We start from the raw sequence: 23,024 nt of genomic DNA, 5'->3' as shown, positions 1-23,024 counted from the left end.
TCTAAAAGATAGGAAAGCCTTTGGAAAAAAGTCGCCATGTTATTACACCTGAACAGTAACCAAAATTCCTGAATATCATCAACCTTCTAGTCCGTGTTTGCATGTTGTTAATCATCTCACTGGGAAATCTCATTCACTGGTGGTTTGAATCAGGCTCCACATAAGGTCTGCCCCCTGCGCTTGGGTGATGCCTCCTCCTTCCCTTTCAGTCTGTAGGTGTCCCTCTCCACTTCATTTCTGACTTGTATTTTATTATTTAAGGAAAGCTGAACGCTTTAAAATTGCTTCTTAATATTGCATTGTTTCCCTGGGGGAAAGGTTGTTTTCACAAATGGCATTGAGTTTCACAGAAAATGGCAACTGAAACATTGAACTCTGTTGGGATTTAAATGAACTTAGTGAATGAATGACGAAAACTGAACTTATCTGATAGGAGAATGTAATTTGGCAAAAAGAAAGAAAAATGTAAATACTGATAAATACTATGTTACTCTCTTGGATTATAAAAATCAGTGAATAATAGCATTAAAGGGTTCCCCCGGGGTCTGTTCAGTGCATTTTGGACGTCTGACTGCCCTTTTATGCTGTGAGGAAAAGGCTGGGACAGGCTTTCGAGGGCGTGGTGTTGAGGGCTCCAACCCCGCCCGCTTTGTGAGGGAAGAGTAATTCTGCTTGATAATGGCTTGAACATCATAGATTGCATCCGTTGATGTGGACAAGACAGAATTGCTTGCTCGTTTAATGGACTTCTGTTTCTTTCTCCCAGGTTATTGTTAATGGGAGATTGTGCATTTGCAGAAGTGACATCAAGTTAGCAGTAATGAGCTAGATTTTTATTAAGTGGTATATATATTGTGGAAGAAAAGAAGGAGGAAAGCAAATGTGTAACAGTGAGAACAGTAGCTGCCATCTATTCAGAGTCCACGTGCAAATCATTTTTCTATCTCTCACAGACGCTCATGCGCACACATAAAAAGTACATGGGTTGGGCTTCCCTGGTGGTGCAGTGGTTGAGAGTCCACCTGCCGATGCAGGGGACACGGGTTCGTGCCCCGGTCCAGGAAGATCCCACATGCCGTGGAGCGGCTGGGCCTGTGAGCCATGGCCGCTGAGCCTGCGCATCCGGAGCCTGTGCTCTGCAACGGGAGAGGCCACAACAGTGAGAGGCCCGTGTACCACACACACACAAAAAAAAGTATATGGGTTATTAATTTTTTGTGAGCGTCCTCGATGTTACCATCCTCACTTTATAGTTGGTAAAGCTGAGGCTTGGAGAGATGAAACAGCTTTCCTCAACATTTGCACCTCACATTCAATCTTTTCCTGCATGACTCTAGATTCCATGCTTTTCCACGGTGTCAGCTGCCTCTCAAATGAAGAAATGTAAAAGAAGGAACTTTTTAAAAAGCGGGTGATGGATGAAGGTAAGGTTGAATGTGGAATAAGCAGATCTCAGGCGTTTCCTCTTTACCTTAATCACGTCCAGCTCCTGATTCCCAGATCATACTCCAGAGACCCAGGCCAGTGTGTGGGTGTTTCTTTCACGACCTTGCCTTTCTGGTGAAGCTCAGCCCTGTCTTTCCCCCCAACATTGAGCATCTCTGGAGAAAAGCAGGTGTTGAGATAGTGGCTGCCATTCAGCGTTCTCCCCGGCGGCTGAGGCTTTACCCCAGCCCCGTGGGGTGATGGGACCAGTAACTCGGGCCGTGTTCTGGGGCTTCACCCACCCTCGGGTGTCCCTGCGGCACAGACTCTGGTGGGAAGGGGCCCCTGCGGGATTGGGCTGCACAGCGGTTCTTCTGCACGTGACGTGAGGTTTATACACACGGACTGCCCTCCTGTTGTGCTGCGTGGTCGGGACGTAGAGTTGGGCCCCTCGTGCCCATTCCCTCCTTGACAGGAGGGGAGGCCCAGGGCGGAGAAGGAGCGCAGAGCGGAGTCCTGGCCCCGGGTTCGTCACTTGCCTGCTGTCACTTTGGACACGTCCTGTTTCCTGCCTGGGCCTCTGACGTCTCTGCAGCAAAATGGGGGCGTTGGGTCAGACGGTTTCTGAGAGGTTTTGCTGCTGCTCTGAAATGTCGTCTATGACTCTGATTAGCAAGGTCTTTACGACATCTGGGAACCACGTAATGAGTAATGAGATCCTCTGCTTATCTCCTTCTGGAATCCCTGTGTCAGTGGATGGGCATTAGACAGTCACAGATAATAGTGGTATTCTGGAATTATTTTGGCCTGTAGATACAGAGACTGCACAGGTAGTAGAAAAGGCTTGGCCTTTGGAGAGAAACAGTCTTGGGTGGTAACTCCAGGTATTTGTCTGTTTCCTCTCTTATTAAATGGGGGAGGTGTGGGATTACTGTAAAGGCTACAGGCAGTGGCTATAAAATGCAAATATGCCAGGTTTTTAGTAAATGGTAGCTATTGTTACTCTTATAGCCCTTTTCTCTACATCCACACGTATGTACGTAGGTACATATAAATATAATAAAGGTTTCTCCTTACAGATCTCCTTACCTCCCACTTCCCCCAAATCCTGAGGGAAAAAAACAAAAAAAAAGCAACATTTCTTGTGTTACATATGTTAATAACAACATAGATGTATTATACTAGGTCTAGTTAACGTAATTACATATGTTAATAATAATATAAATGCATTATACTATATCTAATTGAAGTAAACATTAAAGTTCATTGAGCTGAAAACTTTTCTGTAACAAAATAGAGAGATAAGATGTAATCACATTTGGCAACATCGATTCAGGCTGATGACATCAACTCCAAGGCCCAGGAGTCAGAAGGCTCAGGGATTGGGTCTCAGTGTCTCTATGTGTTTCAGGTGTGTGATTTTGGTTGATTGTCTGAACCTTACAAGCCTGTTTCTTCATTTGTAAAGTGGAGATAATAATACTGTCAACCTCATAAAGTTGTTTTGAGGATGAAATGCAGTAATGATTCTAAAGCACCTGATTGCTAAGGATGTAACAAGCACTCTATAAATGTTAGAGTGATTTTGAAAATAAATTAGCTATTAATTATAAGCTCAGCTCGTTTTTGGCAGAATCACATCCATAAAATGTGACATGTAAGAAGGAAGGTATCTGAGTATTTAACTTCCATTTTTGAGTTGATATTTATATAGGTGCTCGACACATGGTACATTATATAAATCAACAATAAAATTTTCTGTTACCATAACATAAGTAATATAGTATGTCATATTTGTCTGCATATTATCTTCAGCCACTTGAAGGCTCTTAAAAAAGTTTCAGGCAATACATATTTAAAGGTATCACAGTGATAAATTCTAGTTTAATATTTTCTCACATAGATCGCTTGAATTTACAAACCCCTCTTGGGTGCCCACAAGCTTGTACTTTTATTTCATATTTACCATATTCCTGCCAACTTGGACATTTTAAGATTGCCTTGACAGTCACAGAATAATAAGTTTATTGATACTTCCTTATCTAGGTATAGAGGCCTTCAAGTCTTGAATTATTTTAGTATTGCCTTCATTTCAAATATACTTTTCAGTCACCACTTGGATAGCATGATGTGAAAGAGCAGAAGGCTATGAACTGCCATGAGCTTGGTTCAGATTCCAACTCTTCTGTTTAAAAGCTGACAGTCCTCAGACCAACGGTGTAACCTCACTGAGTCTCAGTTTCCTCATCTGTGAAATGGGGCCAGTACTTACTGTGCAGCTTGTTGTGAGGATTAGAGATAATCAGTATCAGGGTTCAGAACAGTGCTTGGTGCACAGATCTTACCCTCCAGGAGCTGAGAGAAGGTCCTTCATGAAAGATGCAAACAAAGCCTTAGGAACCCAGCAGGAAAAGAGACGACTCCAGGATGGTTTCATGGAAGAGTGTGTTTGGGCTGAGCCTGGAAAGATGGGCAGGATATTGACAGGCTGTGAGAGGAGGGGCAATTCCAGATGGAAGAAAAACTGTGAAGAAAGGCAGGGGCCTCCTGCTGTTTGACTCTGGAACCCAGCCCTCCTCTGCCAGGACCTCACGTCCGTTCCTCATCAACTATTTCCACAGTCTGCTCCGTGATGTTTCTACTGTAAGTCTCCACCATCGCTGAAGGGCCCTTGATGTGCTTCAGGATGGGTGGCATCAAACCAGCATCGCCATTTCCTTGTGTTTCTCTAGTTTATGTACTGCTTTTCAGGAAAATTGGTGAAATTTAACTGAAAGGTAACAATTCCTCCAGTGGGAGGAACTGTAATATATGCTCAACTCAGGCTTTTCCCTTTAACCTAATTGGAAAGTGGTGGCTGGGAAATTAGCCTGACTTGGATTTTACTTCAAATCCTTTGAAATGGTTTTCCCATTTGCGGCTGGTCCATAAATAATTTGCAGAGTAAATAACACACTTGAAGTCCTACTACCAGACTCAGAGAGCCTGTTTCTTATGCCTAATTGTGCTAAATGAAAGAGTGGATTTAAGTGCCTCTTCTAGAATGTGGTTAAGATTGCTGTGCTATAGCTTGGTGCAATTTTGAGAAGGAAACCAAAATGACAAAATCAAGGCATAAAATCTAAGTGGAACAATTTGCAAGGACTGTCAACAGTGAAACGGAGGCTAAGTAACTGTGTGTGCGCATGTGTGTGTGTGTTTAAGGCTGGAAACCTATCTTAAAATGGCTCATTGTTTTTCGTGAAAACCAAAAGCAAGAGATGGTATAAACTTTTGAGCCTAACAAAGAAATAATGTAAAATAATGATGAATTTTCACGACAGAGCAATTGCTGCCTTCATTTGATGCAATTCAGTGAGGGTGCAGGGAACCTGTGTGTGCCTGTGTGTCTTTCTGGCTGTCAGGGAGGCTTATGATGGAGATAGTATTTGTCTTCTTCTTAGGGTCATGTGATTTCCCTGTTGTGATTCACACTGAATGGGGTCCCACTGTTGGTTTGATGAGAAAATAGGGATAAGTCACCAATAGTAAGTTACAATCAATTCATGTCCTTTTTCCACTTACAGAGGGTGTTCAAACACTTCTTTTTTTTTTTTTTAAACATCTTTATTGGAGTATTATTGCTTTACAGTGGTGTGTTTGTTTCTGCTGTATAACAAAGGGAATCAGCTACATGTATACATATGTCCCCATACCCCTCCCTCTTGCGTCTCCCTCCCACCCTCCCTATCCCACCCCTCTGGGTGGTCACAAAGCACCGAGCTGATCTCCCTGTGCTATGCGGCTGCTTCCCACTAGCTATCTGTTTTATATTTGGTAGTGTATATATGTCCATGCCACTCTCTCACTTTGTCCCAGCTTACCCTTCCCCCGCCCCGTGTCCTCAAGTCCAGGACAGGAATAAAGATGTAGAGAATGGACTTGGGGACATACACTTCTTTTGATTCTCACAGCATCCTTGAGTTTACTGACTCTTGTTTCTGCAGCACATTCTGTAGAAAAGGAAAATGAGACTCAGGGAGATCAAACGACTTGTTTATCATGGAGACCCCAGTGTGCCACTTGCTTTCTCCCCAAATTTGCTGAAGTAGAGACCAAGAAATGAGGGCTTCATCTGCAGAAGGATTGTGCTGTGTATCCTAGGTTGATGCCTGAGGAGTTTAGTAGATGACAAACTCCCCACAAACTCTGCTTGTCTATGCCACGTTATGTCTAGTGATGATTATAGGCAATCTAAGTAAAGGTTTCTAATATAACACTGTATGACTTAAATCTGGTTGTTATCTTGTCATTTGGGGGATGTTCTTGTCATCTTTTCTTTTTTTTCCCAGGTACTCTGATTGGTCTACTTACTTCTTAAATAATATTCAAATATAACTTTTGATAGAGTCCCAGATCCTCAAGTCAAAACTTCATATCCTTCTTAAATCTGAGTGTTTCTTGCTTCCACGGACAGGCACCTACTTAGTCCAGCTGATCTGCTTGGTGTCCCTCGAGCACACTGTCTCCTTCGCTTTTGTGTTTCCTGCCCAGCCTGCTCTTTCCGCTCCCATTTCTTGTATAGACCTTGTCTGTCACTGTCCATATGTCTTAAGTATCACTGTGAAGACAGAGGTCAGGTGTTATCCCTTCTCTGAAAGTGGGAAGCTGAGGCCGAGATCAGCAAGATGTCCAGTTTAAGACACACTTATTCCTTGATAAAAAAAAAAAAGTCCTGTGCCTTCACCAGCCTGGGACTCCAGCCCTCACACTTGTGCCTCTAGCACAGACCTTCCCACTTGTATATCCAGCTGCACTGTGACATCACCAAGAGGTTGTCTCAGCTCGTCCACAAGCGAAGTCTCCTCAACCTGCGTCCACCATCTTCCCCAGCTCAGTACACGGAGACCCTGGTCTTCCCCTTCCTCACGCCCCACACAGCACAGGCGTCCTCTTCTCTTGCCACCTACACCCGTCCCATCAGCAGGCCTTACAGACTCCACCTTCCCAATGTGTGTGGAGCGTGTGACCCTGTCTCTCCGTGCTCCCTTCCCCCACTCTGGTCCTGGCCGCCGTCACCTCTCACCTAGGTTATTGCCATCGCCTCCTAACTGGTATCCTCTCTCACCCTCCCCCCTTCCTGTCTGTCCTCCACAAAGATGCAGGAGTGATTCCTTAAAAGCCTCAGACCGTGTCAGGCCCCCCATTCCCCTCCCCCTGTTATTGGGCTGAAACCAGGGCTCCTCCTGCCCTGTCTCTGCCCTCTTTCTCCTCATTCTCACTCTGCTTCTGCTCTCCTGGCCTCCTCGCTTGTCCCGGGACACCTTGGCCACCTGCCCCATAGCCTTTGTACTCACTCATTCCTCTGTGTGGAGCTCCCTCTCCAGGTCTGTGTAAGCCCCTCCGCCCTCCAAAAGATCTGCTCAAACCCCCTCTGAACAGAGCCCTTCCTGACCCCAGTAGTGACTCACTTTCCCTCCTTTACTCCCTATCCCCCTAAGCCGCCTTCCTTTTTCTTCTAGTCGGTAGTACTTGTGCTCATGTTAATTTTCCATATTGTCTCTCTCCCATCACGGAAAGAAACTCTAGGGACTTTGTTTCCTCTTGGCTGAATTCCTTGTGCCCAGAACAATGCCTGGTATATAGTCGATCCTCAATAAATGTGTGTCAAAATAGTCAACTGCCTAAATGCTGTGAAAAGCTACAGAATGAAAAAAAATGAAAAACCCTGAGTTTTTTTTTTAATGTTTAAGGTTACAATTTAGTCACTATAAAATATACCCATTGCTGTTGATCACATACTTGTATAAAGAACTGATGCTAAAAAGGTTAGCATGACAAGAGGAGAGCACATTTGAAATCTTTCTCTTTTTCCCCTTTTCTGTCTCCATGTAGGATTTACAGCTTTTGGAGGATGGAGACCTAACTGTGATAGGAGACCGGGGGACCACGCTGAGCGGAGGGCAGAAAGCCCGGGTCAACCTCGCGAGGTAAAGGGCGTTTCCGTTGCCATCCTTCCCCTCCCTCCCCCATGGCTCCTAGTGGACGTGAGCACGCAGACCCCGTGCACCGGGTGGGCCTGTGTGAAGCAGGGTCTTGGCCCTTTTCCATGGGCTGTTGGAATGAACATTGAGTTGTTGGACACCATCTTGATTCGAAGACGGGACCCGGGAAGCTGGAAGCGTTCTTCTCCTGACGTCTCTCTACGTTTCCTAGAGCCGTGTATCAGGATGCAGACATCTACCTCCTGGACGATCCGCTCAGCGCAGTAGATGCAGAAGTGAGCAGGCACCTGTTCGAACTGTGAGTTTGTTCCTGTTTTCTGTCATTTCTGCTTTCCAAGAGCCCCGTGGAGATCAGGGAAGAGAGCTCAGGAAAGCGCTTGTGCTTCAGGAGACTCGGCTTGTTCTGCACTGGGGTCTGCTCTCCCCTCCCTTCCCTCCACGGAAGATCCATCCTAGAGAAATTTGCATCATGATGAGTTCAAGACAGGAAAATGCAGAAGGAGCTTCCAGGGTGTGGAGGCCAGTGGAGGCCATGCTTTAGGCAGTAGAGGAGCAGGTGGCAGATCTCCCTGCTGCTTGCGGTTAATCACCAGACACTGGATGGATCCGGATCCCAGCAGTAAGAAAGACGGTGTATGGATTTCAAATCGGAGAGTGGGACTCGGTAACCTGGTACTTGGCTGCCGGTCCTTTGACTCCATCATTTGTTGAAGGCACGTCAGAAGTGAAGTGTCCAGTACTGACATAGGGCTTCCGTGGAAAGGCCTTGTTGGTTTACGCTTATTATTCTTTTGGTTTGGAAATACTTAATACAGTCTAGAATTTAATAATGAGTTATTCCACATCTAAGTATGACTTCAGATATTTAACATTGCTTCATGGATGCTTACTAGAATTAATAATTAGACCCACAGTGTACGGTTAACTTGAATTTGTAACTGGGTATCTAGAATCTGGCTGAAATCCTGACTTTCACTTTGAGTTTCTGGAATTTGTTGTCAGTGGCTCTTGTTTGGCCACGGAACCCCTGAAGCAGAACAGCTCTGATGCTTTTCTGTGTATAATGTGTCCTAACACACGCTGACTGAGGCCTCTGTGGAGTCTAGACTGGCCTCTTTGAAAGCCTCGTGGACTTGCTTTTTGTGAAACGGCACCCACACCTACCCCACGGGTAGTTACCTTGCTGTTGTGCACCGTGTTAAAGCCAACGAGCCCTTCCAGCTGCACTTATTAAAGCCCTACTGTGTGCACTGAGATCCATGCCCTTACAGATGTTGCACACAACCTCTTAGTGTACAGAGGAGAACAGTGAGCCAGGAGAGGGGAAGGACCCACACGGGGCAGGATAAGGGAGACTGAGACGTTCAGCTCTCATTTCTGCCTCCAAGGAATCTGTCTCTATGGAGCTTGTTAAGACGGATGCCTGGGAAAAGTTCAGCAGAGTCGCGGTTTAGAGGGTTTGGATATAGGATGGTAAATGCTAAGTGGAAGTAGAAGTGGGCAGCTATAGGCTTTCAGGTGAAGTTGGAAAGCTCCCTGTGCACTGGCCTTAGTGGGAAGTGCCCTGTGGGCCTGCAGGCTGGAAGGGTTTGTGGAGGCTGAGCATAGGATTCAGTTCCTTTTGCTAAAGGAATAGTAGAAGCACAGGTGTAGAGGTAGGAAGAAGCAAGGCTGTGAGAAGAACAGCAGGCATATCCTCAACTGGAGGATGCAGGTCGTACAGCAAAGAGAAGCTATTTGGAAATTCTCGCTGTCAGTTCCTCTATTAGTTTGCTAGGGCTCTGTCTGTCCAGGCTGCTCTCACAGGAGACCATAGACTGGGTGGCTTCTAAGTAACAGAAATTTATGTCTCAGTTCTGGAGGCTGGGAAAGTCTGAGGTCAGGGTGCTGGTAGATTTGGTGTCTGGTGAGGGCCTGATTCCTGTGTCTTCATATGCTGGGAGGGGTGAAGGAGCTCTGTGGGGTCCCTTTTATAAGGGCACTAATCCCATTCATGCAGGCTCTGCCCTCATGACCTGTTCACCTCCCAACGGCCCCATCTCCAGTACCTTCACAGTGGGGATTAGGTTTAATGTGTATGAATTTTGAGGACACAACATTGTCTGTAGCAGGCTGTCACAGACGGGAGGGAGCTTAAACAATAGAACTTAGTTTTCTCACAGTTCTGGAGGCTAGAAGTCCAAGATCAAGGTGTGGACTTCTGATGGCATCCTCCTCACTGTGTCCTGTCGTTTCCTCTGTTCACATGCACCCCTGTGTCTCTGTCCTTACGTCTCAGTCTCTTCTTCTAAGGACACCAGTCAGATTGGATTAGCCCCACCCTAATTAAGAATAACAATTACCTCTTTAAAGGCCCTGACACCAAATTCTAAGGTACTGGCAGCTACGGTGTCAACAAGTGAATTTGGGGAGACATGATTGATTTACAGCCTGTCCAGAATAGCAAAGTAGAGGGCTTCCCTGGTGGCGCAGTGGTTGAGAGTCCGCCTGCCGATGCAGGGGACGCGGGTTTGTGCCCCAGTCCGGGAAGATCCCACATGCCACGGAGCGGCTGGGCCCGTGAGCCATGGCCGCTGAGCCTGCGCGTCCGGAGCCTGTGCTCCGCAACGGGAGAGGCCACAGTGGTGAGAGGCCCGCGTACCGCAAAAAAAAGAAAAAAAAAAAAAAAGTAGAGAGACTTCAGCAGAGGCAGCAGTGTGAGAGAGAGACAGGTGAGGCAGCCCTGAGCTCTGGACACGAGGAGCTGGGATTCCACATCCACTAAGCAGGGGTCAGCGGGCAGGTTCCAGCAGAGTCAGTACGTACCTGTGCTTAGTGTTAAGGTGATGAAAAGGCTCTGCAGATGGATCGTGGTGATGGCTGCACAGCAATGTGAGTGCACTTAATGCCACTGAGGTATATGCTTAAAAATGGTTAAAATGGTAAATTTCATGTTACGTATATCTTAACACACACACAAAAAGTGCACAGTTAGCATTGAATCTTTCAGCACACGAGAGGGCAGGGCAGCCGACACGTGGCATGGCCTCCAGCTCTCTGACCTGACTGCCTTTCCCACCCTCTCCTGATTGTGACTTGATGAATTTTCCCTTAGAGAAGTGCCTTGTGTCTTGTCACGAGTGCAGTGACAGGCACTGGTGCTGTGACAGAGGTTCCCCACTCCCACCCTCCCGGGTCTTGAGTAGCTCGGCCTCCCTGTTCCCAGCGCCCTGCCCTGCATTCACAGATGTCTGTCCCTCCGTCTTGTGCGTGTCTGCTCAGGTTCTCCATCACTCCAAGCAGTTTCCGCTGGCCATTGCACTCATGTCACAGGGAGGAGAGAGGACGGTGTTCTGATGGCCACGGATCAGCGTGCTTATCACAAAGCCTCTCCCAAGTTCTCTTTCCAGCACAGTAGGTGTTTATAAAGTCCTTTCCAACCTTTTGGATTTAATGAGCTTGGATGGACACTTGATAGAAGCAGCCTTGTTCAGACTGTTGTTTGCTAATCAGAACCACAGTTTTTGGGAAAACTTAGGGCAGGGAGCAGGAAGGCAGTTCAGGAAATCACTCAGCAGCACCTGGAGAATGTTCTCGAGTTAGAAAATTGGATGGAACAGTTTGCTATGAAAGATGGTGGTCGTGTCAGAGCTTAGTAATGGGGAGTGTTTTGTATTAAAGTGTATCAGTCGCATTTCTACTTGCTGTTGACAGTTTCCTTCAGTCATGAATATATATTGAAGGTTGTTAAGGTTTGTGAGTTTTACAACTATACGTTGTAAACCTTAAGTGGATTCTCTCACCTACGGAAGGTTAGAGCCTTAGGTGAACTGATGCAGTCTCACCTGTGTGCAGCTGTGGATCCCGTTTTGGTTCAGAGAGCCCCACACCTCCAGACCCCCCGGCTCCTGCGTCACCAGCTCTCGGGTCTGTCCTGGTCAGGTGCCCACGCTGCTGTCCACACAGTTCACCCTCCCTGCTCCGGCCCTTCACAGACTCCCCTCCTGTACAGGCTGCAGCTCCAGGTCCTCAAACGGAGAACGAGCTTCTTTTGCCATCTGCCCCCATCAGCCTTTCCAGCTGGTCCTCACACCCACTCGGCCTTCCAGCCGTGCTGGCTTTGTGACGGGCCCTTTCTCACACCTGTCTGTCTGTCTGTAGATACGGCTCCCTCTGTGCCAGAGCCCCTGCCTTTCTCTCCTGTTCCTTCAGGGGGAGCCTGTGCCCTTCTGTCTTCCCGCAGCCCTCAGTGGGTTGCACTTGACCATTTATCAGTCCTCCCCACCCGCTATACGCTGTGAATGCATGAAGACGCCTTAGCAGGGCGTGTTCTGTCCCAGGACACTTGGACCTGCTGTGCCTTCTTCTAGCGATGTTGCCCCAGATAGTCTCCCGTGTCACCCCCATCTAAGACCGCAGCCCCCCTTGCTTTTCCTTCAGAGCACACATCACGGCCCGATGGTGCATTTTCTGTACTTGTTTAGTGTGTCCTCCTATTCACGGTGCTGTGTAGTGTCTGCTTTCCTGACCTGCAGATGTAGGTCAAGTGCCTGGCACTTCCACACACCTCTGCTGATTGAAGGAATGAAGGCGGGACTCTGTCTTTCTTATTTGTATCCCCTCTACTACGGGGTGTGTCCCCTCTTAACACAGCCCTTATATAGGATTATATATAGGATTATAGGATCAACACAGCCCTTATATAGGAATAACAGGTAAACAACTGGTTGCTGAATCAATCATTTTTATGTCATGACTTGGAAATCTTTATTCTAAAAACTAGAGAAATAGAGTATTTCCTAGAGATCTGGATAAAATGCATTATTTAGGAAAAATTTAAAGTCATCAACTGATCACTTCATTGTAATTATTTATATTACCTCATCTGTGATGGAATGTTAGGAAGAAAATATTTTAGAATTTTTGGGTTGCTCCATCTTGGACATAGCAGCCCTTCAGATTTGCTTAACATCCACCTTCAGGGACTGTTGGCAGCTAATTTTGAATTAAGGAGAAACAGTTCCATGAAAAGCTTTAGTACTAATTTTGAATTAAGGAGAAACAGTTCCATGAAAAGCTTTAGTACTAAGACTGAAGACGGGTTTACTCAGTTAAGAAACTTAGGTATGAAAAGCTGAACTAACACATGTCGAAGGGAAGAATGAACGCTTTTGGACATAATGGAGCGATGGTGTATGTGTCTACGTCCTGGAGTCCTGCTTTTTTTTTTTTTTTTTTTTTGTGATACGCAGGCCTCTCACTGCTGTGGCCTCTCCCGTTGCGGAGCACAGGCTCCGGACGTGCAGGCTCAGCGGCCATGGCTCACGGGCCCAGCCGCTCCGCGGTGTGTGGGATCTTCCTGGACTGGGGCACGAACCTGCGTCCCCTGCATCGGCAAGCGGACTCTCAACCACTGCGCCACCAGGGAAGCCCTGGAGTCCTGCTTTTGATCACAGTCCCAGTGTCCAGCGTGTCCCCTTAGGACTTTTCTGTCCTGAGTCCAGAGCACATGACCGCTCATGGGTTAGCAGGAGTGCAGGAGGGGCTGACGTGTACTGAGCGGATTGGTGGTTTGATTTCTCAGAACATGTGGTGAGTTGTCATTGGCCTTGTTTTGAGATGAAGACACTGAGGTTTAGTAGCTTGTCCGACGCTGTCAGGCTCGTGAGAGGGATTGAGCTGCAGTCTGCTGCCTCCAGACTCTGTATCTGGCTCACTCAGCAGGCTGAGCTATGGCCCAGGTCCCTGAGATTTGCTCTGCGAGGGGCTCGGACACCCAGAATACACGCCTGGAGCCCTGCTCGTGGTCACCGGGGCCCCGGACCCAGCTACTTGCCTCACTGGAGGGGTCGTTGTCCCTTGTGGGATGGGCCTGGGGCTGAGTCCCTAGGGGTCTGCATTTAAAATGTGGAGCAGTCTGAGGGGTTACTGTAAACACACATGCAAGGTTGGATACGGAGGGTGTTTGTTGGGCTGCACCCCGCAGCCTGCAAGGCCTGTGTTTGCCCAGCTTAGACCTAAGAAAGAGCCCGGAGTCAGCGACAGAGACACAGATGGTTCGATGGCCACTGTGAGCTTCCATGTCTGAAGCAAGGTCCTGGAGGGACACCCCACCGTGTGTGGTGGACATGGCAGCAGTCTGGGCTCCTGGCGGGGAGGCGGGGGAGAGGGAAGATGACCAGTTACAGGGGAGTTGACTCAGGCTGGCTCATCGGTTACCATGGGAACCAGGGAAGGAGCACACCCCTCACTGCCCCTCTGGTAACCATAGTGGAGCGTTCTGTTCTGATCTAAAGCTAGAACAGTCATTAGCTGGGGCCTGGGGCAAGTGTGTAGGAAGGTCAGTCGTGTGATTGGCGTGTAGGTGAAGCAGGCACTGGACGAGCAGGGGATGGACAGAGAGCAAGAGAACAGCCATCTCGGGGGGGCCTGACCACACAGGGGTCTTGGCTATAGAGAATTGCTATGTCTTTGAGCTGTTGGATAATTTCCACTGTGATTTGTGCTGTTTGGATTCTGTTCTTTCATTTTCATATTTGGAAGGTGTTCAGTCCTAATGAAAAAGGATTTGCTTCCTGGATGGGACTGGGAATGTCTTAGAGACGGATGGAGGCCACGCTAGCATTCATTTTCTATCTAATATTATCTGGGAAGAAGTGTCTAGAAAGTGCACTCTGGCAAAGGTTGCCAAGAATCTATTAATTTTTTTGTTGTTAATATGTACATTATATGTCATAAATAATCAGAAAACTAAGAAAAATGTACCCACTTTTATATGACGTAAATCCGTCTTCTCCCATTCCCACAAGGTGATAAAATAGTGTTTTGGTTCAGTCAAGTTTTGGAATCTCAGTATTGCTCAATTGTTTTTCATTATGAAACATGTAAATAATTGTTAAGCTGAGTTTTTGAAAGAAAAAAACCTTAGCTGTTGGTGCGTCTTTCACTGGACTGCTTTTTAGAATTTTTTAGCAGAGCTAGATTCAAGTTTGCTGCTGATGAATTTGAGGCCTAGTCAGAATCATTGGCTTATATTTATATTTAATTTGTATTATTTATACCGGTATTTAAACTACACATCTTTGACTGCTGTGTTGTCTTTGTCTCATTATGTTTCCAAATACAGGTTTTCAGTTTGGAGCACACCCATTAATGTGCTTTTGCATGCTGTACCTTTTACATTTGTAGGTGTATTCGCCAAGCCTTGCACGAGAAGATCACAGCCCTAGTGACTCATCAGTTGCAGTACCTAAAAGATGCAAGTCAGATTCTGGTATTGAAAGATGGAAGTAGTTTCTAGAAGCCTGTGGAACTTGCTAGCACTCAGGTGTGTTGAAGGCCACGCCTCCCAGCAGGTCACTCTCCTTGAGTTCAGGGTAAACAGCCTCGTCTCCCTCAGTTTTATGCCCCCTTCTTCTCAGAGCTGGTGTTCATGCCTTTGAGGATGAATCCGAAGACCTGTAGAAATGTCACTATTACACCTGAGGCCACGTAAACCCTAAAGTATATGAAAGTGCTGCGCAGAGTTACTGAATTATCACTGTTCTAGTGAAATGTATTAAGGATAACGATGCTATTTTATTTAGAACTATTCGTGTTCCCTTTCCACAACTTAAGTCAAAGAGTATTAGTATTTGGAAATTAGAGATACTAAGAACTGTTTGCATCCATGTGATTGTCATGCTTGGTTTGCCTGAAGAGCGCCTTCCATTAACACCAGAAGGGAGGCAAGCACCCTAGTCAGAGACGCCCACGCTGCTGCTGTAGCCAGTTGTGGTCTCACTGCCCAGGCCCCTTTCTGTGCCCCACACCTGTGAGAGCCTGTGCGGCAGTAGGACAAGGCGCTGCCTTCGTGGGGCTTCTGTTCTTATGGGGACAGATGTGATGACAGAGAGAGGGGGTGGGGCTGATATCCTGACTCTTTGGGGAGCTGGTGCCTCTCGGGCCTGAGTGACATGAAGGTGAGGGTCATCCAGGCACCTGGGGGAAGGGGGTCCTAAGGAAGGAGCTGAGCTGGCAGGTTGGAGGAATGGCAGGATGGCCAGCGTGTCTGAGGAGAATGAGCAGGGGGACGTGGAGGGCGCTGGTCTCTGAGCAGTGGGCCGCGGGCCAGGAAGTGGGATGGAAGCCGCTGGATGGTCCAGAGCAGGGGAGTGATGTGGTCTGACATGTGATTTAAAAGATTCCTCTGATGTTCACTGGAGGGGCGACAGCAAAAGCAGTTAGAAGTCTTAGTACAGTTGAGAAGACAGAAGTGTGGGCTCAGGCTAGTGTATCAGTTTCTGGAGCTGCCATAACAAAATACTGCAAACTGGGTGGCTTAAAGCAACAGAAATTTATCATCTCACTGTTCTGGAGGCTACAGGTCCCAAATCAAGGTGCTGGCAGGGCCGTGCGCTCCCTGAAGGCTCTAGGGGAGAATCCTCCCTTCCAGCTTCTGGGGTTCACCGGCCTTCCTTGTGGTTCCTTGGCTTCCAGCTGCAGGACTGTAGTCTCTGCCCCTGATGTCACGTGGCCATTGTCCCGTGTCTGTCTGAGTCTCTTCTCATAAGGACATCAGTCATATTGGATTTAGGGCCACCCTACTCAATATGACCTCATCTTAACTTGATGACATCTGCAAAGGCCCTGTTTCCAAATAAGGTCACCTTTACAGGTGTCATGTTTATAGCTTGAACGTGTCTTTTTTTTGGAGGGGGGCACCATTCAACCCACAACTCCTAGCATGGTTAGGGGTGGATTGGAGATTAATGAGAATTTTTCAGACTTGGTGGTGGTTTGATGCTCCACTCCTTGGCTTGTTTGCCTCTGTGCCTCAGCACCTCCATCCTTAACCACCGTCTGTTCCAATAGGCCCTTGGTAAACTTCCTGACTTATCTAATGAATTTCTGCTCCAAGTAAGATATTAAAATGCAGAACCTCTACCTCTCTAGAAGCAGTTCCATGGTCAGCTGTTCCCTACTCCTCCAGGAATGGGGGGCTCAGATCTCTCAAGCTTGAGAGCAGTTGATTTCACGCTCAGAGGGGGTGATACTAGTGTATAAAACCCCAGCATTGGCACTATTATGAGCATGAATCAGTGAGCAGGAGAATAACCTATTCAGCCAGTCCCTAGATGTTTTAAGGTCCCCTTATTGCTTCTTTTGAGGACACTACCCTCAATTTTACTATTATCAGAACAACCATTTGTCCACTGGTGAGCACCCTTGGGTGAGTTGGGGTCCATCCTTACTGTCTGGTCCCTCTCTCACAGCAGAGAGGGGATGACTGCCCTCTTGTCCCCTCAGAATTATCAGTGATTGGCTGCCTAGTAAAATTGCTGTCTTTGTACCATTAGTTGTTTCCTTGTGCATCTTACAGATACTAAGTGGGAAGTGATAATTTCATCAAATAAGGTGTATGAATTTTGCCTCCCAAGTGGAACAAGACACAGCGTATGATGAATAATTTTCTAATCCTGCAGTGTCAGACAATGCCCGAAGGCTTCATTGGGCTTCTAGTGGGCCACCTCAGGGGATAGAATGAGAGGGGTACCAGCTGGGGTCATGGGCCACCTTCTTTACCTGACCTGTCTTAACCAGACATACCCTACTTTAATTAGTTTTTCCTCCTGGGATTTTGCCCAATATTTTGTTTGCCACTGAGTGAATCAGCTGAGTCTTGTTTCATGGGGTCAGAAAATAGTGAAAACATCTGCACATTATTTTATATAACTTTGTAAGGGAGGGAAACTGTGCAATGATATGTCACACATGTTCAAAGAAAACGATTAGATTGGCTGTAGCTTAAGCAGTTGCCTGATTTGGGGAAGCCTGGTTGGCTGCTTGTGATGGGTTGTGATCGATTTTGGCTTAGGTTTTGGTTTGCTGGCACAGGCTGCCAAGGCATTAGAGCCACCCCGGTCTCATGGCCTCCTTGTTTATTAGCTATTTCATCAGCTGGAATATTGAATTTTCAGTTGGGAACTTCCTGTGTTTGTGGGGCAGTTGTGAAGACCATGAAGACGCAGCTCGTGGGTCCTCCGTCCAGGGCTGGTTCCTACATCGCTCGTCTCAGCGGGGCACATGATACTATGACAATGGTCAGCGAAGATTTGATGAGTGACCCTTACCTATGCACATGTGCTCGTGCCCACCTCTGGGTCAGTCTTAAGTTTCTTTCCTGGAATATCCTTCCCAATTGACTTTTTTAAAATCCTGCTTGTCACATGAGGCTTCTTTCAATTTCCATGTTGTCTAAACAGACTGTGTTGATAATATCACCAGCCTCTGTGCTTTTTGATTCCCGAAGTGCCCACGGTAGTTATGTCAATGGCATCCATTTTTAACACACGAGCACACATTTCTTTCATATCCCCCAGTACCTAACACAGGGTTTGGCAGAGATAGAATGCTCAGTTCTGTTTCGAGTTGAAGCAGATTTGTCAACCAGAATTCCAAACCTAAGGATCATTTTCTTTGGAAAATCATAATTTAAGACCAGTTAACTTTTCTTGATTAGTATTTAGAATAGATTAGTATTATCAAATGCAAATGTATTCGTCTCAAATTCTTTATTTTAGGGCAAAATAGTGCAAAAGGGGACTTATGCTACGTTTCCGAAATCTGGGGTAGATTTTGAAGATATCCTTTTAAAGACGGTGAATGAGCAGGCTGAACTATCTCCAGTTCCAGGAACTCCCACTCTGAGGAATCAGACCTCTGAGTCTTCAGTTTGGTCTCAACAGTCTTCCAGACCCTCGTTGCAAGATGCCGCTCCAGAGGACCAAGATGTGAGTTTCTCATCCTGCAAATGCCCTGGTCTGTCCACTCTTGGTGGACTCATGGACCTTCAGTCTGCTCTGCTCATGACATCTTTGTTTGTCCCAAAGTAGATCCAAAGTTTCCAAGGCCTTTTTCCATGGAATTGGTAGAATTAAATTGCTCCCTGAATGGGGTTCTCCCTTGGGCGTAGGATGGAGAATCTTATGGAGATCAGTAGTGGGTGGACTGCTATGAATTTCTGGGTGTATGTGGCTCACACTGGTAGGAGGACTCTTCAGTTTACCGTAGTTACATCCTACTTGCTGTGTTGGCTCCTGGGTTCCTTTATGCATCTAGAGGCGTGATGTTAAGACCTCCTTATATTGAGTCCTGCTGTGGCCCAAATTAAATCAGCTGCTTTCCTGTGTGTTAACTGGCACTGTAGGTGACTCATGGTATTATTTTGCCCCCTTGTCAGATGGTCTGTGATAGGCCAGAGGTAGCCTGTGCAAAGGACCTGACACACAACAGACAGTTTGGAATCAGTTCCCATCTTCCTTTCTTACCATTCAAGACCAAACCACATCTTATCCACCTTCAATCCCAGTGGCCAGCGTAGAGCCCAGGACATCCTTGGCTCCTGTGACTCTGGAATGCATTCTAAGTCCTCCAGACAGAAATGCACTAGATCTCCCTTAAAAACATACACAGGTATTCCTCGATATCCAAACCCTCACTATCCAAACCCAGGATCCTGGATGATTCTGGTAAGTATTTAGATTAGTCCCTCACTTTCCAAACTCAGGAATCCCTCTCTGAAATTCAGGAACCAAGTGGATTCTGATCATATGCTGTTCCCCTGCTATCCAAACTCACATGTCTCCAGCTCACCGTGTGAACTTAGTTTACTGTATTTGGCTAGTATTTTGAGCCCCAAGTATGTTTTATGTTTCCATCACTGAGTGATACAAATAATCTAGAGGGATACATTAGCTCCATATCATTTTGTGTATTATTATTTTGTGCATTATTTTAAGCTTCTGCATTTATACTTGAATCAGGTATGTTGTGTGTGTGCTGAGGCTCATGATCGATTTAAAGCAAAGCCACCCAACAGTGAATAACTTTGTGCAAATGATGTTTCCTTGTTTCTAATAGATTCCTAGGAATAGGATGGCTGGGTCCAAGGGTGAATGCATACATGGTTTTGCTAGATAGTTCCACATCCTTCTCTGTAGGAGATGGACCATCTTGCGCTCCTACCAGCGTACGAGATGTGTCTGTTTCTCCACAGCTTTGCAATGGAGCGAATTGTTGAACTTCTAAAATTCGGGGGTTCATTATTTAAAATGTTGTCTCTCACTGTCATTTTTGCCTCGCAGACTGAGAACACACAGGTTACACTACCACTGCAGAGCTCTTCGGAGGGAAGAGTTCACTTTAAGACCTACATGAATTACTTCACAGCCAGTGCCCACTGGCTTATCATTTTCCTTCTTCTAGTAAACATCGCAGCTCAGGTAAGTAAGGACATTTATTTTGGTTTGTGTCCTGAACTGGATATATATGTACTATTTATACTGTATTTATTTTATTATTATTTTTAATATGTATATTAAGAGATTTATTTCAAAGAATTGGCTCATGCGACTGTGGGATCTGGCTGGGTGAATATGAAATCAGTAAGGCAGGCCTGCGGGCTGATTCAGGCCGCTGACCCTGCAGTCTTGAGGCAGAATTTTTTCCCTTTCCAAGAATCCTCAGGTTTTCCTGTTCAGGCCTTTGACTGACTGGATGAGGCCCACCACGTTGTTGAGGGCGATCTCCTTTACTTAAGTTGACTGACTGTGGATGTGAACCACGTCTACAAAAGACCTTCACAGCAATATCTAGCCGAGCGTTTGGTTGAATCACTGGAGACTGGCCTGGCCAAGCTGACACAGAAAACTGACTGTCACAGAACCTGTCAAGCGTTTTTCCTTCAAAAAATCCTGACATTTATACTATTACTACTGCATTTTGCAGTCCACTTGGATTTGCATTGAAATGCGTCATCTGTGGGGATCAAAACAAGTGAGGCTTTCTGGTATCACATGTGCATGATAGAGAGCTTTCAGGAAAGAAAGGAAGTCTTTTAGAGATTTTAAAATGTCACATGCCCTTCCCTGACCTGTGGTTATCTGGGATGTGGGGCTTAGCCACTGACCTGAGCTGGAAGGACTGTCTCCATTCTCTGGAGCCTTTTCATCACCCATTCTAGTGATGAGTGGGGTTTTGAGGGGGTCAGTAATGTCAGTGTTTGAGTGATTGTTGTTTCCTGCTCCAGGTTGCCTACGTCCTTCAGGACTGGTGGCTTTCATACTGGTGAGTGATTCCTGGTCTGACCCAAAGTGCTGTAGAATCAAGAAGAAGCCGCAGTTTCCCACAGAGTCAGGGGGAGAGATGGGGCTTGTTCAGCTCCCTCTTCTGATCCTCACGTAGTTTCCCCTGCTCTCATGATTCAAACTGAGTCTTTATAAGGTAGATGGACACAGGGCCTTGTGAGCTGGGAACCATTTTCCAGCATAAAACACATCTTCCAAATTAAGGGATTTTTTGGGTTGTTATTTATCTGAATTCTATCCATACCACAATATATATATATATATATTTTTTTTTTTTCTCTTTTGTGGTACGCGGGCCTCTCACTGTTGTGGCCTCTCCCGTTGCAGAGCACAGGCTCTGGACGCGCAGGCTCAGCGGCCATGGCTCACAGGCCCAGCCGCTCCGCAGCATGTGGGATCTTCCTGGACCGGGGCACGAACCCGTGTCCCCTGCATCGGCAGGCGGACTCTCAACCACTGGGCCACCAGGGAAGCCCAATACCACAATATGTTTTTCTTCCCTGTTCCATAGGGTGAATGGACAGCGTACACTGTACGCCGTGGTGTATATGGAAAAGGAAGCCTACTTGTGGTGCCTGATCCTGACTGGTACTTTACAGTGTATTCAGGTAAAATCGAGTAATCTGGTCTATTATACAAGAGTCTGAGGTGCTTACAGTGAGCCTGTGTGAGCAACGAGGCCTTGCAGGAGTCATTCAGTAATGTCGTAGCGGGTTGAGAGTCTGAGTCGCATTTACTCTGTGAATTAATTAGAATGATTATTTTTAAAATCTACTAGAAGAGAGAGATTGAATGAAGACTCTTAATTTGCTCTGTACTGGATTTTGGAAGTTAAACCAGGATTGCACATTCAGAAAATCAGCCACTAGAAGTATGTGGCTATTGTCTATTCTAATAGGTTGCTTTAGCTAAATCTTACATCATTATATGGATGGGCAAGAGGATTAGAAACGGATCCCCACCGTGTGGTTCGGATTGTTCCAATTCTGTCTGAATAAAACCTGGCTGTTATTGAACTTGGATGAATCCTTTGGCAGCAAGCGCCCCCAAATAAAAGCATTATTTCCTCACAGGTATGCAAAGCCCCCTTTCGCCATACTGCTCATCTCTTGGGCTTCACTAATTACTTAAGAGGGAAGCTAAGCAGGGAGAAATCCAGTGTCTGGGAATTAGGATTGCTTCTCTTTCTTACCTTGAAATTACGATGTTATCGTGTCCACAACTGTGTGATTAATTTAGCATCTGACTTGCTAGACTAATATTAACACGGCTCTCTGCTTTCAAAAGAGTGCTTAGAATATATGTAGTGTTACATACTTCTTAGAGGAAATACTCATCTAAAATATTAAATATTCCCATGGGAAACCCTCATACAAGCTTTCTGCAGAGATAGAGTGTGCTATCTTTGTAAGAATCCACTCATTGAAATTTGGTGTTTATTGTGTTGATCTCTTGCTAAGAAACCTAAATCCACTAGTTGTTTACCTTCTGAATTGGTGGACTATGGGAACTTAAAGGAAGAAGAAAGGGAATCTGTTATACATTCACATAGGATGATGGGTTAAGGCAAATGCATGTTGATGGAATTCAGGAATTTGAGCAGCTTTTAGAGTTGAAATAAGCGATGTGTCAGCTGGTGGGGAGAAAAGAAGTACTTGATGGAATATTTATTATAGAAGTTATGTCCACTCTATTTAGCATTGTCAGTTCAAGAGATGTTAGGGCTATTTTAATTTTTATATGCATAGCAGGTGCTCATTTATGTTGTTAATAAAATATAAGTTTAAGTGATTATGTTCATTTCCAAATGCTTTGCATTTCTATAAAACACTTAGAGATTAGTTGCTCATTTAGATTAATTATGTCATGTTAAAATATAATCTGTAGGGGCTTCCCTAGTGGTGCAGTGCTTGAGAGTCTGCCTGCTGATGCAGGGGTTCGTGCCCCGGTCTGGGAAGATCCCACATGCCGCGGAACGGCTGGGCCTGTGAGCCATGGCCGCTGGGCCTGCGCGTCCGGAGCCTGTGCTCCGCAACGGGAGAGGCCACAGCAGTGACAGGCCTGCGTACCACAAAAAAAAAAAAAAAATATATATATATATATATATATATAATCTGTATTTTCTTGCAATTCAATTATTTAAGAGATTTTCTGCTTGCAACTTAATATGATGTTTTCATACTCTTTAAAGCTACTTGGGCATGGAATTAACTACTTTACGTGGAATTAAATTTCGATGTAAATTTACCATTTACAAGGAAACGGTGAATCATTTCTCCTGTTCCCTGTTAATTCATGATGGTACCAAAGCATTCCTCAATTTTAGATTATGGGACATGTTTTAATTAGTAAGATTTGAAATATGGAAAAAGGAAGATTAACTACTTTTTATAATTTTCTTTCTTCTGAGTTTTTATTAGAACTTGTAATTGAATTAGAAAAGCATAGAATGAAATTGTGGTTTATACATGATTTTTTTTCCCATGTGGTTTCTGTTTAATAAGAGGAA

General features: G+C 45.8%; 1 protein-coding gene across 1 annotated transcript in view; it reads left to right on the top strand.

The window, feature by feature from the left end:
* The window catches only part of LOC307064891 (ATP-binding cassette sub-family C member 4-like), a gene marked incomplete at both ends in the record, with an annotated part of 116,222 nt that overhangs the window by 9,322 nt on the left and 83,876 nt on the right, over positions 1–23,024 (top strand). The window contains 7 exon segments of the mRNA XM_079721614.1: positions 7,300–7,394; positions 7,621–7,707; positions 14,577–14,677; positions 17,961–18,160; positions 19,514–19,651; positions 20,458–20,495; positions 21,027–21,103. Coding sequence (XP_079577740.1) covers positions 7,300–7,394; positions 7,621–7,707; positions 14,577–14,677; positions 17,961–18,160; positions 19,514–19,651; positions 20,458–20,495; positions 21,027–21,103 — 736 coding nt within the window.

This window comes from Hyperoodon ampullatus, assembly GCF_949752795.1.
Source record: "Hyperoodon ampullatus genome assembly, chromosome: 16".
Lineage (NCBI taxonomy): Eukaryota > Metazoa > Chordata > Mammalia > Artiodactyla > Ziphiidae > Hyperoodon > Hyperoodon ampullatus.
Note: the sequence above shows the minus strand (reverse complement) of the source record. Positions and strands in the feature narration are given on the sequence as shown.